The sequence below is a fragment of the Papio anubis genome, chromosome X, assembly GCF_008728515.1.
Source record: "Papio anubis isolate 15944 chromosome X, Panubis1.0, whole genome shotgun sequence".
NCBI lineage: Eukaryota > Metazoa > Chordata > Mammalia > Primates > Cercopithecidae > Papio > Papio anubis.
In genome coordinates this window covers 96,720,777-96,735,882 of record NC_044996.1, presented here as the reverse complement: position 1 = coordinate 96,735,882, position 15,106 = coordinate 96,720,777, and the positions used below count along the sequence as shown (strand labels likewise).

At 49.8% G+C, this 15,106-nt stretch overlaps 1 protein-coding gene across 3 annotated transcripts; it reads left to right on the top strand.

Moving 5' to 3' along the window:
- Window positions 1–3,178: 3,178 nt before the first annotated feature.
- Window positions 3,179–10,835, top strand: WAS (WASP actin nucleation promoting factor). Of its 3 annotated transcripts, none has more exons than XM_031660915.1 (12): window positions 3,179–3,378; window positions 3,676–3,816; window positions 4,943–5,029; window positions 5,131–5,233; window positions 5,347–5,388; window positions 5,482–5,535; window positions 6,193–6,367; window positions 7,462–7,504; window positions 7,708–7,861; window positions 8,068–8,477; window positions 8,730–8,844; window positions 10,515–10,835. In XM_031660915.1, the coding sequence occupies exons 1-12, from the start codon at window positions 3,247–3,249 to the stop codon at window positions 10,568–10,570; spliced, it is 1,512 nt and encodes a 503-aa protein (XP_031516775.1). In that variant the 5' UTR covers window positions 3,179–3,246; the 3' UTR covers window positions 10,571–10,835. The 3 variants fall into 3 exon arrangements, with proteins under 3 accessions (XP_031516775.1, XP_031516773.1, XP_031516774.1); XM_031660913.1 differs by having other exon boundaries at window positions 8,068–8,487; XM_031660914.1 differs by lacking the exon at window positions 4,943–5,029.
- Window positions 10,836–15,106: the final 4,271 nt, after the last annotated feature.

Genomic DNA, 15,106 nt, shown 5'->3' with positions numbered 1-15,106 from the left:
ATGACAGTGCCATGGCAACGGCGAGAAGTTACCCTATACGGTCTAAAAAGGGGAGGAACCCTCAGTTCCAGGAATTGCCCACCCATTTCCTGGAAAACTCATGAATAATCCACCCCTTGTTTAGCATATAATCAAGAAATAACTGTAAGTATCCTTAGTCCAGCAGCCCAAGCTGCTGCTCTGCCTATGGAGTAGCCATTCTTTATTCCTTTACTTTCTTAATAAGCTTGCTTTCACATTAGAAACAACAACCAGAAAATATATCAGAGGCTTAGCGTCCCCTATTCAAGGGGACAATTCTGGAGGCAGAGAAAGAGGTAGAAAGGTGAAGAACAAAAGACACAGAGGAGCAGAAGAATTTTGTCTTAGCCTCCATGTGGCACCTCACAGCTTGGGAACAACAATTTCTCTCATAATTTTCCTCAGCTCCACCACTCACAAGCTGTGTGACCTCGGGCAAGGCACCCAAGCTCCTCTGGGCCTCAGCTTCCCAGTCAGTACAATGGGGATAACAGTAGTGCATACTTTTTTTTCCTTTTTTTTTTTTTTTTTTTTTTTTGAGACGGAGTCTTGCTCTTGTCACCCAGGCTGAAGTGCAATGGCATGATCTCAGCTCACTGCAACCTCCGCCTCCCGGGTTCAAGTGATTCTCCTGCCTCAGCCTCCTGAGTAGCTGGGATTACAGGTGTGCACCACCACACCAGGGTAATTTTTGTAGTTTTAGTAGAGACAGGGTTTCACTATGTTGGTCAGGCTGGTCTCGAACTCCTGACCTCGTGATCCGCCTGCCTTGGCCTCCCAAAGTGCTGGGATTACAGGTGTGAGCCACCGTGCTCAGCCAGTAGTGCTTACTTTGTGGGGTCATCTGTGAATGTGAAATGAATTAATAAATGGAAGGCACTTAGAAAAACCTCTGGAACCACTGAATCAAATTGGATATCATTATTGATCCCTCATTCAATCCCTCAATACCTATTTAGTGTCGTCTGTCCAGATGCGGGAGATACACCTGGCACATAGTGACTGCTCAGCGAGCAGTGTCACAATGAACACGTGCAATGGCCTTGAAGGCCACGTCGGGGCTTGCCCTGATCGGCAGGTTGGAGGTGCTCCAGGACCGAAGCTTAGCTGTGAGTGGGGATACGGGAGGGAGGTTGGAACTGCCACTGCAGAAGGAGCTCTGAACCAGGTTCAGGAGAGAGGCTTTGAACCTGCATGTGTGGGGAGCCATGGAAGTTTCCAGGAAGGACTGCAGGTCCCACCTGGAGATGTGCCGTTCCTCCTTCAGGTACCTGGGAATGTCAGTCACACCCCAAACCTGCTCAGCTCCCCCACACTGCTGTTCCTGTATCTGAGAGCTTCAAGTCCCCAAATGGCCTACCTAATACATGGGGAAACTGAGGCCTGGGGAGGCCCAGGGACTGAGCTAGCATCCACTTGTGGAAATAGTCTGTCATCACCTGAAGAAGTTAGAGACATGCAAACCCTACGCCCTCAGATTCCCCTCTGAGAGCCTGTGTGCCGATGTAGACTCCCGCACAGGAGATGTTGTGGGAGCAAACACTGCAGTGTTGCTCCCAACAGCAATAACCAGAAACAGCCCAAAGGCCTGTTACAGGAGAATGTGGACACCCAGGCTGCACATGCACATCACTGAATGCTGTATGGCAGTGGAAATAAATGAACAGCTACCGCTACAGGCAAACAGGAATCATAGCAACAGCTGGGAGCGAAGGCATGGAGGGACGAGAACGTGCACTCACACCCGGCCTGCCTGGCTCGCACTCCGGGCAAAGGGATCAGAACAGTGCCTGGCACACACGTTAAGTGCTATGTGAGTGTTAAGATAAAACTAGGATGTCCAGTGGGTAGAAAGTAAGCCTTTGAAGATTATGTGCTTTTACAAACTTCAAGTGCAATGAAAACTAAACAAGATGTTGTTCAGGCATTCATATATGATATAAAGTTCCTTTTTTTTAAAAAAGGGATGTGCTGGGCACGGTGGCTTATGCCTGTAATCCCAGCACTTTGGGAGGCCAAGGAGGGCGGATCATGAGGTCAAGAAATCGAGACCATCCTGGCCAACATGGTGAAACCCTGTCTCTACTAAAACTACAAAAAAGTTAGCTGGGCGTGGTGGTGCGCGCCTGTAGTCCCAGTTACTCAGGAGGCTGAGGCAGGAGAATCACTTGAACCTGGGAGGCTGAGGTTGCAGTGAGCTGAGATCGCACCACTGTACTCTAGCCTGGCGACAGAGTGAGACTCCATCTCAAAAAAAAAAAAAAAAAAAGATGAGCAGAAAGTAATTTGGGAGCTGCAGGGAGGCAAGGGTAAGGGATGGGGAAGTGAACCAGAGGCATATGCGTCATTGGCAGTGTCTAAGCACTCAGGATAGGCGTGGATCACAGGGGCTCACTCTGTAATTAAAAGGAAAAGGGTTTTTGTTGTTGTGTTGTTGCTGTTGTTGTTGCTGTTTTTGAGACAAGAGTCTTGCTCTGTCATCATCCAGGCTGGAGTGCAGTGGTGCAATCTCAGCTCACTGCAACCTCCGCTTCCCAGGTTCAAGCGATTCTCCTACCTCAGCCTCCTGAGCAGCTAGGACTACAGGTGCATGCCGCCATGCCTGGCTAATTTTTGTATTTTTTAGTGGAAATGGGGTTTTGCCATGTTGCCCAGACTGGTCTCGAACTCCTGACCTCAAGTGATCCGCTCGCCTTGGCCTCCCAAAGTGCTAGGATTACAGGTGTGAGCTACTGTCCCCAGTGAAAAGGAAAAGTTTTAGTGTAGTAACCCTTCAGGACTAGGGGCCTTGGGCTTCAGCCTCAGGCTACCTGGGTGCTTTAGGAAGGAGGCCACCCAGGCCCATGACTACTCCTTGCCACAGGGTGCCCTGCACACAGATGTGCTGCCAATGGCTAAGCTCTCACTGCCAGCCAGAGGGAAGAGGGTCTGAGCCAGTCAGAAGGAGATGGGCCTCAGACAGTAAGAAAGGAGGAGGAGGACCCAAGCTGATCCAAAAGATGGGTCTAAGCAGTCAAGTGGAGGAGGGTTCCAATCTGATGGTAGAGGGCCCAAGCTCGGCCTAACGAGGAGGAGGCCAGGCCCACCAAGGGGCCCCTGGAGGACTTGTTTCCCTTGTCCCTTGTGGTTTTTTGCACTTCCTGTTCCCTTGCTGCTCACTGCGGAAGTTCCTCTTCTTACCCTGCACCCAGAGCCTCGCCAGAGAAGACGAGGGCAGAAAGCACCATGAGTGGGGGCCCAATGGGAGGAAGGCCTGGGGGCCGAGGAGCACCAGCGGTTCAACAGAACATACCCTCCACCCTCCTCCAGGACCACGAGAACCAGCGACTCTTCGAGATGCTTGGACGAAAATGCTTGGTGAGCTGGGGATCTCCTGCCCCCGCCCCGTCCCCACCATTTCTTCCTCTTCCTCTCCTCCTTCTCTCTCTTCCCCTCCTCCCGCTCCTCCTTTCCCTCTCCATCATCTTCTCTCCTAGACTCTCCTGTTATCATCCACCCTCCCCAGGAAGATCTCAATGTCTACTTGCCTTCCCTCTGGCTGCAGCTCTTCCTTCGGGCCCATGACTGTCATGAGGCAGGAAGGACCAGGTCTGGCTCCAAGACCTTGTGGCTACCCCTGACCAGACTCCACTGACCCCTGCTTTCCCCTCCCAGACGCTGGCCACTGCAGTTGTTCAGCTGTACCTGGCGCTGCCCCCTGGAGCTGAGCACTGGACCAAGGAGCATTGTGGGGCTGTGTGCTTCGTGAAGGATAACCCCCAGAAGTCCTACTTCATTCGCCTTTACGGCCTTCAGGTGACCCCCCCACCGCCCCTGACTGGACTTGCAAGCCAGTTCTCAACCCGCAAACCCAGATCTGTGTCCATATGTGTCCACAGTCCCAAGACCTCAGACCTGATCAGTGAATCCCTGAGCCCCAGAACCAAAGACTCATCCAGATGGCAAACTCTGGCTTGCCTTTCTAAGTCTGCAATGACTGGCCCCAGTCTCCATATCAAGATCTCTAAAGCCCCCAGTATTAGTCTGCTGCCTAAGCCTAATCTTTTCCACAAATTCCAATAAATGAGCACTGTATTTGTACCTGAACCTCAAATCTATTCTAAACTCAACATTTTGCATCCCAGGAATCTCTCATCAAAACTCCTGAACCCCAGATGTTTGCCAAGCTCCTAAGTCATAAATCTGTTCAACAAACCCCAAAGTTGAATATTCCATTGATCCTTGAACTCCAAATCTGTCCTTTTAAATCCACAGCACAGACCCCAGAATTCCCATATTAAAATTCCTGAACACTCAAATACCGAGGTGGTTCTTAAGCAAAAAGTCTTTTCCACAATTCCCCAACCTGAACTTTCTAGGTTTAAGCCCCAAATTCATCCTTCTAAACCCATAAAGATGGACCCAGCATAACTTCCAGATCCCAAGACTGTCAAATATTCACCAAACTCCTAAGTCATAACTCTTCTCCACAAACCCCAAATTGCACTTACTTTAGCTGGACCCTCCGCAAAACTCCCAAGTCTACGTGTCTGAACTTCAAATCTCACCTCCAACTCCCAAATACTAGAATCCTACCTGTCATGAATTGGGGCTGGGGTGGCAGGGGAGGGCATGGATTGAATCTATGAATGAGCCTCAACTTCCTAAGACTAGAGTCCTAAATTATGAAATTCAAGCTCCCAAGTCCCACATCTAGGGCCCCGAACCCCAAATCCAAACCTCTCACAAAAGTGTATGGCTCCCAGACTATACTCCACATCCACGCCCTTAGATCTCAGCTCTCTGGTGCTGAGCTGGAAATCTCCAAACCAGACCATGAGGCCCCCAAATCCAGACACCCTGCTCCCTACCCAGCTAACAAAGGCCTGCCACCCCTGGTGTGCCTCAGTGCCACTGTGCCTCCCACCCTACACCTCTCCAGGCTGGTCGGCTGCTCTGGGAACAGGAGCTGTACTCACAGCTTGTCTACTCCACCCCCACCCCCTTCTTCCACACCTTCGCTGGAGATGTAAGTGACCAACCAGCCCTCGGGCCTCACTTGGGGTGTGGAGAGGAGATGGGAAAGCTGTGGGGGGACCTGGGAGGCGGCTGACCCCAAGATATGTGCAGGACTGCCAAGCGGGGCTGAACTTTGCAGACGAGGGCGAGGCCCAGGCCTTCCGGGCCCTGGTGCAGGAGAAGATACAAAAAAGGAATCAGAGGCAAAGTGGAGGTGAGGAGGCCGCAGGGGAGGAAAGGAAGTTGGGCAGAGGTGAGTGCAAGCATGGGGAACTAGAAAAGTTCTCTCTCATGGTCCTGGCTCCCAATCCATCTGTCTATCCACAGACAGACGCCAGCTACTCCCACCACCACCACCAGCCAATGAAGGTGAGAACTCTAGTGCAAGTAGCGGTAATAAGGGGCTAGCCCAGGAACCTGTGGCAGGGTTGTGATAGCTCTCTACACATTCTATCTTCCCAGAGAGAAGAGGAGGGCTTCCACCCCTGCCCCCGCACCCAGGTGGAGACCAAGGAGGTGCGTGCTGATTCTTCCCTGTGTCTCTGGATGGATGGGTGGGTAGGTGGAAGAGTGAATGGAGGAATGAGCAGTTGGATGGGTGCGTAAGTGGGTGAATGTATGGGTAGATGGATGGGTATGTGGATGGACGAGCGGGTGCATGGATGTGTGGATCGATGGATGGGTGGATGGATTGGTGGTAGATGGCTGAGTGGAGGGATGAATTGATGGGAGGATAAAACTCTAAGTAGATAGATGCATAGGTGAATGGGTATGTGGATAAATGAATGAAAAGGTAGATGGATGACTGAGTAAATTAGTGAATGAGTGAATGAATGAACAGTGAATAAACGGCTAAATGACAAATTTCAGTCAGTGAAGAAAGCATGATTGAATGAATACAAGAGTAAATGAAAATTTTAACAAATCCATTAGTCAATGAGCCAGTGAATGATAAAGCATGAGGGAATGAAAAAAATGAATGAATCAGTGAATGTATGAATTGTTTGCGGGATCCACCCACTTCTCCATAAACCCTACCTGAATCCTTCACCCACAACCTCCATGGCCATCCAACACACACACAGATTTCCCCCAAGGCTTCCGTTTCTTGCCCCTGTGCTTTGGTTGGTTGGTAAATGGGTCAATGGGCCAACCACCCTATTTTCCCCACAGGCCCTCCAGTGGGTCCACTCTCCCTGGGGCTGGCGACAGTGGACATCCAGAACCCTGACATCACGAGTTCACGATACCGTGGGCTCCCAGCACCTGGACCTAGCCCAGCTGATAAGAAACGCTCAGGGAAGAAGAAGATCAGCAAAGCTGATATTGGTGCACCCAGTGGATTCAAGTGAGAACCAGTCCCCAGTGGGCCCACAGATTCCTGGGGGCAGAGGGGCACATGAACAAGTGGACAGCTGAGATGATGGAAGGAAGGGCAGATGGCTGGGTGGCTGAGTGGGTAAATGAGTGGATGGATGAGTAGGTGCAGGGCTGGGTCTAGGGAGAGGTAAATAAGGCACCAAGGGTACAAAATTTAAGGAGGCACTCACTCTCAGAGGCATGCAACTGTAATTCCTGACTCTGAGAGTGAGTGACTCACTTAAATTTTGCACCCTAGGCACCTCACTTGCCTCACCCTGGGCCCACTCTGGGTGGGCTGTTAGGGGAGCAGGTGGGTGGGCAGGTGAATGAATGGATAGATAGATGAGGCAGATGATGGATGAGGGGGGCTGGTGGGTAGGTGGGTGAGTGGATGGCTGGATGGATGGATAAATAAATGGATGAATGAATGGGTTGAAGAATGAATGGGTAAGTGGTTGGACGGACAGGTTGATGGGTGGATGGGTTGATGGGAGGTGCGTGGGTAGATGGATGGGTGAGTGGATGAGTGTGTGGACAGATTGATATGCAGGCTGATTGGCTCACAGACAAGGTGGATGGGGATGGTACAGGTGGACAGATGTGTGGATGAATGGACAGTTCAATGGATAAGTGAATAGAAGTGTGTGGTTGCATGGGTAGAAAAATGAGTGAATGGATAGATGGAAAGGTGGGCACATGGGTAGGTGGATGGGCGGATGGACAAGTGTGTGTGAGGACAGATTGGTGGACAAATGGGTGAACAGACATACGTGGGCAGATAGTTGCAGAGACAGATGTATGGACAGATCAGTAATCCAACAGATGAATGTGAATGAATAGGTGGACAAATGCATAGGTGAATAGATGGGGAAAGAGGGATGGGTGAATGGATCAGCACCACAAACTATGAAGCCCTTCTAATTCCATAACTGCTGCCCATACTCATTCATTCATTCAGTCTCATTCATTAATTCTGGCCCCTCAGAGTCTCTCTGGGCAGGAGAGGGCAAGAGGGCTTCACTACGAAAGGAGGGAAGGAAGGGCAGTGGGGATTCACTGGAGTCTCTTCACCTCTCCCAGGCATGTCACCCATGTGGGGTGGGACCCCCAGAATGGATTTGACGTGAGTAACTTCAGAGTCTCTCGGACTCCACTAAACTTCCACCCACCCTTCCAAAGACCACTGCTGAGACCCCACCCCCAGACCGTGCCCTTCCCACACCCCTCTCAGATCCCTTGCTGGGATGAACCCAACGACAATCCGTGTTGCTGCTCTTCTCACCTTATTCCTCTACTCCCGCCCCTGGCCTTTTTCCTCCTGGGCAGGTGAACAACCTCGACCCAGATCTACGGAGTCTGTTCTCCAGGGCAGGAATCAGCGAGGCCCAGCTCACCGATGCCGAGACCTCTAAACTTATCTACGACTTCATTGAGGACCAGGGTGGGCTGGAGGCTGTGCGGCAGGAGATGAGGCGCCAGGGTGAGCCCCTGCTTCCATACGTTCCCTTCTCCAGCCCTAGCAGCTCATAGCTAAGAGATTCACTAAGTCACTCAGTCCTTATGGGAGCACCTATACTGCTTCAGTCAGGAGTTGGTCAGTGGGGGTACCCATTTTACAAATGAGCAAAACTGAGGCTCAGAAGAAATCAATGAAAGTTACAGCTATGTGTTATACTCCCTCCACAGAGCCACTTCCGCCGCCCCCACCGCCATCTCGAGGAGGGAACCAGCCCCCTCGGCCCCCTATTGTGGGGGGTAACAAGGGTCGTTCTGGTCCACTGCCCCCTGTACCTTTGGGGGTTGCCCCACCCCCACCAACGCCCCGGGGACCCCCACCCCCAGGCCGAGGGGGCCCTCTACCACCACCCCCTCCAGCTACTGGACGTTCTGGACCACCACCCCCACCACCCCCTGGAGCTGGTGGGCCACCCATGCCACCACCACCACCACCACCACCGCCACCGCCACCCAGCTCCGGGAATGGACCAGCCCCTCCCCTACTCCCTCCTGCTCTGGTGCCTGCGGGGGGCCTGGCCCCTGGTGGGGGTCGGGGAGCGCTTTTGGATCAAATCCGGCAGGGAATTCAGCTGAACAAGGTGAGGACAGGTAGGATGGAAGATTGGGGGTCTGGAACTCTGGGGTACCCATGTAAGTCAGGATACTGGAGGGCTGAGGCCAGGACGGAGGAGAGTGCCAGGCCTTGGGGATTCAGTGATAGAGTGGAAAGGTTGGTGGGAAGCCTTGAAGGGTACTGGAGTGTGTGGGAGGGAAAATATTGATGGAGGGGCGGGGAGAAATGCTCCTTTCCCAGGCCCTGAGCCCTCTGTGCTGACCCCTGCCTGCTGCAGACCCCTGGGGCCCCAGAGAGCTCAGCGCTGCAGCCCCCACCTCAGAGCTCAGAGGGACTGGTGGGGGCCCTGATGCACGTGATGCAGAAGAGGAGCAGAGCCATCCACTCCTCCGGTGAGCTGATCCTGCCAGGGCCTCAAACCTGGCTCCCAGGGCTAGCACTGGCCTCAGAACAATCCCAGCAGTCACCACCAATAGTGACATCAGCCCCATCTGTTGACAGCATTAACATGAATCTTGTGTCAGCCTCCTTTTTGACAAAGTTAACATTAAGTCATTATGTGACAATAACATAATTAACTCCAACTTTGACAATAATATTAACATTAATGCCAGGGTGTGTCCACAATATTAATGTCATTCCCACACGTTCAGTACTATTAACATCAGCTGGCAGGGCACGGTGGCTCATGCCTGTAATCCAGGAACTTTGGGAGGCCAAGGCAGGAGGATTGCTTGAGCCCAGGAGTTCAAGACCAGCCTGGGCAATATAGTGAGACCTCGTTTCCATAAAAACTAAATTCAAAAAAAAGTAGTTGAGCATAGTGGTGTGTGCCTGTGGTCCCAGCTACTTGGGAGGCTGAGGTGGGAGGATTGCTTGAGCCTGGAAGGTCAAGGCAGCAGTGATCCATGATTATGCCACTGCACTCCAGCCTTTTTTTTTTTTCCTCAAAAAAAAAGAAAAAAAAATCAACCCATTATGTGATGACAATATTATGAAGAACACCATTGTTGACAATAATATTAATTTTCATTCCATGTGTCAACAGATTTACATTAACTCATTATGAGATAATACAATCTAATCTTTTTAAAAACATTTTCGAGACAGGGTCTCGCTCTGTGTCCCAGGCTGGAGTACAGTGGTGCAATCATGGCTCACTGCAGCCTCAACCTCCCAGGTTCAAGCGATCCTCCCACCTCAGCTCCCAAAGTTGCTGGGACTACAGGTGTGTGCCACCATACCTGGCTAATTTTTGGTGCTTTTTTGGTAGTGATGAGCTCTCACTACCAAGCTCTCACTACTCTCATGTTGCCCAGGCTGCTCTGCAACTCCTGGCCTCAAGCCATCTGCCCGCCTCAGCCTCCCAGAGTGCTGGGATTACAGGCATGAGCCACCACACCCGGCTGTTAACCTAATCTCTTTATAATAATGTTACTATTACTCTCTTAATCTGTCAGCAGTACTGTCACCAATCCATTATATGATGTAAATATTAATATCAACCTACTATAGGAACTTCATCTTTTGACAACGATTTTTTTTTTTTCTTTTGAGATGGAGTCTTGCTCTGTCGCCCAGGCTGGAGTGCAGTGGCGTGATCTTGGCTAACTGCAACCTCTGCCTCCTGGGTTCAAGCGATTCTCCTGCCTGCCTCCCGAGTAGCTGGGACTACAGGCCCGCCACTACACCTGGCTAATTTTGATAATGTTATTGTCATTAACCCCATTATGTGTCAAAAATATTAGCGTTAACCAGACAGGAAGCAATAATATATTATCACACCTTTGCTAATAATATGTAAATTTACCCTATTATGTGATAAATAGGTTAACATTAACCCTTTGTTTGACAATATCTCCACTAACCACATTTTTGACAGCATAAACTTCAACTCCAACTAGAACTCAGACCCCAACTATAATTCCTCTTGTCCCAAATGGAAACTCTAACTCGCCCTCCTCTAGCATGAGACCTCAGACTCCCAGGGTCCAGTCCTCACCTCCCAGGCCCTATGAAGCCCCCGACCAACTTCCCAGGGCATCTTTCTCCTTCCTTCCAGACGAAGGGGAGGACCAGGCTGGCGATGAAGATGAAGATGATGAATGGGATGACTGAGTGGCTGAGTTACTTGCTGCCCTGTGCTCCTCCCCGCAGGACACGGCTCCCCCTCCACCTGCTCTGTGCCCACCCTCCACTCTCCTCTTCCAGGCCCCCAACCCCCATTTCTTCCTCACCAGTCCCTCCAATGCTGTCATCCCTGCCTGGTCCTCACACTCACCCTAGCAATCCCAAGGCCCTTTTTATACAAAAATTCTCAGTTCTCTTCACTCAAGGATTTTTAAAGAAAAATAAAGGAATTATCTTTCTGTCTCTCTATAAATCTCAGTCTGCTTACATTCCAAATGTGGGAATGGGGTCCCTTTCCTCCAAAGTCCCTTTTATTCATTTATCCCATTTTATTTATTTAGCCTTACATGTATATATTCATTCATTCATTCATTCCCTCAGTCATTTAGCCTGTATTTCTTTGTTTCCTTCTGCCCCTCTGTCTTTCAACATTTATTGCCAGGTACTATTTTAGGGGCTAGGAATCAAGCAGTGGAAAAAAAAGCAGACAAAAATTCCCGCCCTTAGGGGGTGAAATCCACATTCTAGGGGAAGAGACAGATAAGAAACAAGAAATCAAATAGAAATAAAAGATAGTTGCAGATCATGATAAATGTTGTGGAGTGGTAAGGCAGAGATACAGACGAAACAACATTCAGATGGAGCAGTCAGGGAAGGTCACTTGGAGTAGGTGATGGTGGTGCTGGATCTAAAGAGAGAGAAATGTCGGCCCAGTTAATATTTGGGGAAAAGGGGTTCCAGGCAGAGGGAGCAACCAGTGCAAAGGCCCTGAGGTGAGAAAAGGCTTGGCATAAGGCCAGATGTCATGCATTTAATTATTTTTTTAAAAAATCATTCAATTGTCTGGGTGCAGTGACTCATGCCTGTAATTCCAGCACTTTGGGAGGCCGAGGTGGGCAGATCACCTGAGGTCAGGAGTTCGAGACCAGCCTGGCCAACATGGCAAAACCCCGTCTCTACTAAAAAATACAAAAATTAGCTGGGGATGGTGGTGCACACCTGTAATCCCAGCTCCTAATGGGGGCTGAGGCAGGAGAATTGCTTGAACCCGGGAGACAGAGGTTGCGGTGAGCCGAGATCGCGCCACTGCACTCTAGCCTGGGCAACAGAGCGAGACTCCATCTCAAAAAAAAAAAAAAAATCATTCAATCAACACAATACTAGATTAAGAGCATACTCAACGACCAGACCTCACCATTCTCCATGCCCATAACAACTCACACACCAGGATCTTGATGGGCAGGATCCCCCTCTCATTTTTAAAAGTTGGCTCTGCCCAGTTCCCAGTTCAAATCAAGCACTAGCCAATCGCAATGGAAGATTGCAATGGAAGATTGCAATGGAAGAGGCAAAGACTTAATAATCAGACAGATCTGCTCTAGGACCCGGGAAAGATGCCTCACCTCTGAGCTGTGGTTTCCTCATCTATACAATGGAGATAACTGATTTCTAACTGGGATCCCACAGAGTCACCTTTCTGCCTCCTCCAGGGCTTGCTCTCCCAGAAATAAAGGAGTAACTCAAAAGTGTCCTTGGCATTTACAGCTATTTCGAAGGGCATAATTAGAAACTGCTGCACATCAAAGCCTAAAATTGAGCTCCCTGCCCCTTCCGATTTCTGAAATCTGGTGAATTCGAGATCTCAAACATTCTACCTTTAGAGAAGGAGAAAAGGAGAAAGGTAGGGGGGAGGAAGATAAAGTGAGGGAGACTCCAGAGAGGGCAGCCTTCTTCTGTCTGCAACAGCAATGGAAGAATTTGTAGGTGGAAAGGGGAACTCCCCCAAGCTAGAGAAGGAGGGAGTCTCAGGTTTCCTTTAATTCATTTTTTTAACCCCCAACACTACTCCCCACCCCACTCTGACCAGGTCCCCAGACGGGCACTGAGTCTAGGAAGGATCAGTCAGTATCATTTATCCCTACTCCCAGTCCCCCACGGAAACCTCAGAAATCCAGCGTTCTGGTTGGCTGGGCGTGGTGACTCACGCCTGTAATCCCAGCACTTTGGGAGGCCGAGGTGGGCAGATGACGGGGTCAAGAAATAGAGACCATCCTGGCTAACATGGTGAAACCTCGTCTCTACTAAAAATACAAAAAATTAGCCAGGCGTGGTGGCACATGCCTGTGGTCCCAGCTACTTGGGAGGCTGAGGCAGGAGAAATGCTTGAAGCTGGGAGGCAGAGGTTGTGGTGAGCCGAGATCACACCACTGCACTCCAGCCTGGGCAAGAGAGTGAGACTCCGTCTCAAAAAAAAAAAAAAAAAAAAAAAATGTGGTACACACAATGGAATACTATTCGGCCATAAAAACAATGAAATCATGTCTTTTGCAGCAACATGGATGGAACTGAAGGTCATTAATTTGAGTGAAACAACTCAGAAACAGAAAGACAAATACTGAATCTTTTCACTTATAAGTGGCAGCTAAATAATGTGTACACATGGGCATAGCATGTGGAATGATAAACAACAAAGTCTTGGAAGGGTGGGGAGGTGGGAAGGAAGTAGATGATGAGGAAATTACTTAATGAGTACAATGTGCATTATTCAGGCTATGGATACAGTAAAATGCCTGACTTTACCACTACACAATGTAACAAAATTATGCTTGTGGCCGGGAGCTGTGACTCATGCCTGCAATCCTAGCACTTTGGGAGGCCAATGCACATTATTCAGTTGATGGATACAGTAAAATGCCTGACTTCACCACTACACAATGTATCCATGTAAAAAAATTACACTTGTGGCCAGGCGCTGTGGCTCATGCCTGTAATCCCAGCACTTTGGGAGGCCAATGTACATAATTCAGATGATGGATACAGTAAAATGCCTGACTTCACCACTACACAAAATATCTGTGTAACAAAATTACACTTGTGACCTGGCATAGTGGCTTACGCCTGTAATCAGAGCACTTTGGGAGACTGAGGCAGGTGAATCACTGGAGGCCAGGAGTTTGAGACCAGCCTGGCCAATGTGGTGAAACCCCATCATCTCTACTAAAAATACAAAAATTAGCCAGGTATAGTGGCACACGCCTGTAATCCCACCTACTCAGGAGGCAGAGGCAGGAAAATCGCTTGACCCTGGGAGGCAGAGGTTGCAGTGAGCCAAGATCACGCCACTGCACTCCAGCCTGGGCGACAGAGTGAGACTCTGTCTCAAAAAAAAAAAAAAAAAATTACACTTGTACCCAATAGATTTATACAAAACAATTAAATGCTTCTGAGATCTGGCTAAATGGTTGCTCAGCCTGCATTCTGGTTCTACATGTAGGTCTGCTTGTGAAAACTCATTACAGCTGGGCGCGGTGGCCCACGCTTGTAATCCCAGCACTTTGGGAGGCCGAGGCAGGTGGATCACCTGAGGTCAGGAGTTCAAGACCAGCCTGACCAACAGGCAGAAACCCCGCTCTCTACTAAAAAAAATACAAAATTAGCCAGGGTGGTGGCACATGCCTGTAATCCCAGCTACTCGGGAGGCTGAGGCAGGAGAATCGCTTGAACCCGGGAGGCGGAGGGCTGCGGTGAGCCGCAGATCACGCATTGCACCCCAGCCTGGGCAAAAAGAGCAAAACCTGTCCTCCAAAAAAAAAAAAAAAAAAAAAAAAAAAAAAAAAAAAGAAAAAAGAAAACTCATTACAGTGTTCACTCCTGGTCTGTGTGTACCCATCTGTATTTGTGTTACACTCCAAACTGAGGTTTACATTACAATAGGTCAAACCTGTGAAGCCTGAAATGAATAAAACCTTATATTGGCCCCAGCATAGGGCAACGCAGTAGCCATTAATTTAATGCTGAATGAACAGACAAATGGCTGGAGGTGGGACACGGTAGCTCTAAGATGGCCTCTTAACTTTTGAGGTCTCCTGAAAAAGTGCTAGTCCAGAATGATTCACTTTCCAGATGAGCAAGAGACACCCACCCCAAGGTCACTTACTCGAGGTTTTACAGACCAGTTTAAGAAACTGCCTAAGGACAAGTAATTTGGTAAATGGCAGAGCCTGGATATGAGTCCAGGTAGTCAGGCTCCAGAATCCAGGCTTTTGCCCACTACTTTATAGTGGTTTGGGGCACCACCGGCCACAGACCCCTTTGTCTCCCCCTCAGATCCAGACAGGCAGAGGTCCTGTCTTAAATCACTCTTGTGGGTTGGACAGGTCTCCTGGACACCCAGGAGTGGGAGAGTCCTGCTGCCCGAGGAGACTGGGGGTACATGAGGACGAAAATCTGACTCTGCTCGAGAAGGAATAAGGGAGGGAAGGGGATGCATGGTGGGACTTCCGTTCCTGTCTGTCCCACTCAGGGCAAGCTAGGGCTGACAGAACCTCAGACCAGCCAGTCACTTCTTAATGAGCTCACAGCTGGACTAGCAGGCAGACAGAATATTCGTTTGGTTAACTGTATAACCGTTTGGTTGACTACAGAACTCATGGAGTGACAGGGAGAGGGGACAATTTGAGGAAGTGACAGCGCGGTTTCCTGAACATCTAACTGAATGACAGCCTGCCTAGGACTGGCTGGGGC

Bases quoted from the DNA above. Each gene is read 5' to 3' on its own strand.
- WAS (XM_031660915.1), top strand. From the start codon at position 3,247: ATGAGTGGGGGCCCAATGGGAGGAAGGCCTGGGGGCCGAGGAGCACCA. The intron at 3,379-3,675 runs GTGAGCTGGGGA...TTCCCCTCCCAG, and splicing joins TGCTTGGACGAAAATGCTTG to ACGCTGGCCACTGCAGTTGT. The intron at 5,389-5,481 runs GTGAGAACTCTA...CTATCTTCCCAG, and splicing joins ACCACCACCAGCCAATGAAG to AGAGAAGAGGAGGGCTTCCA.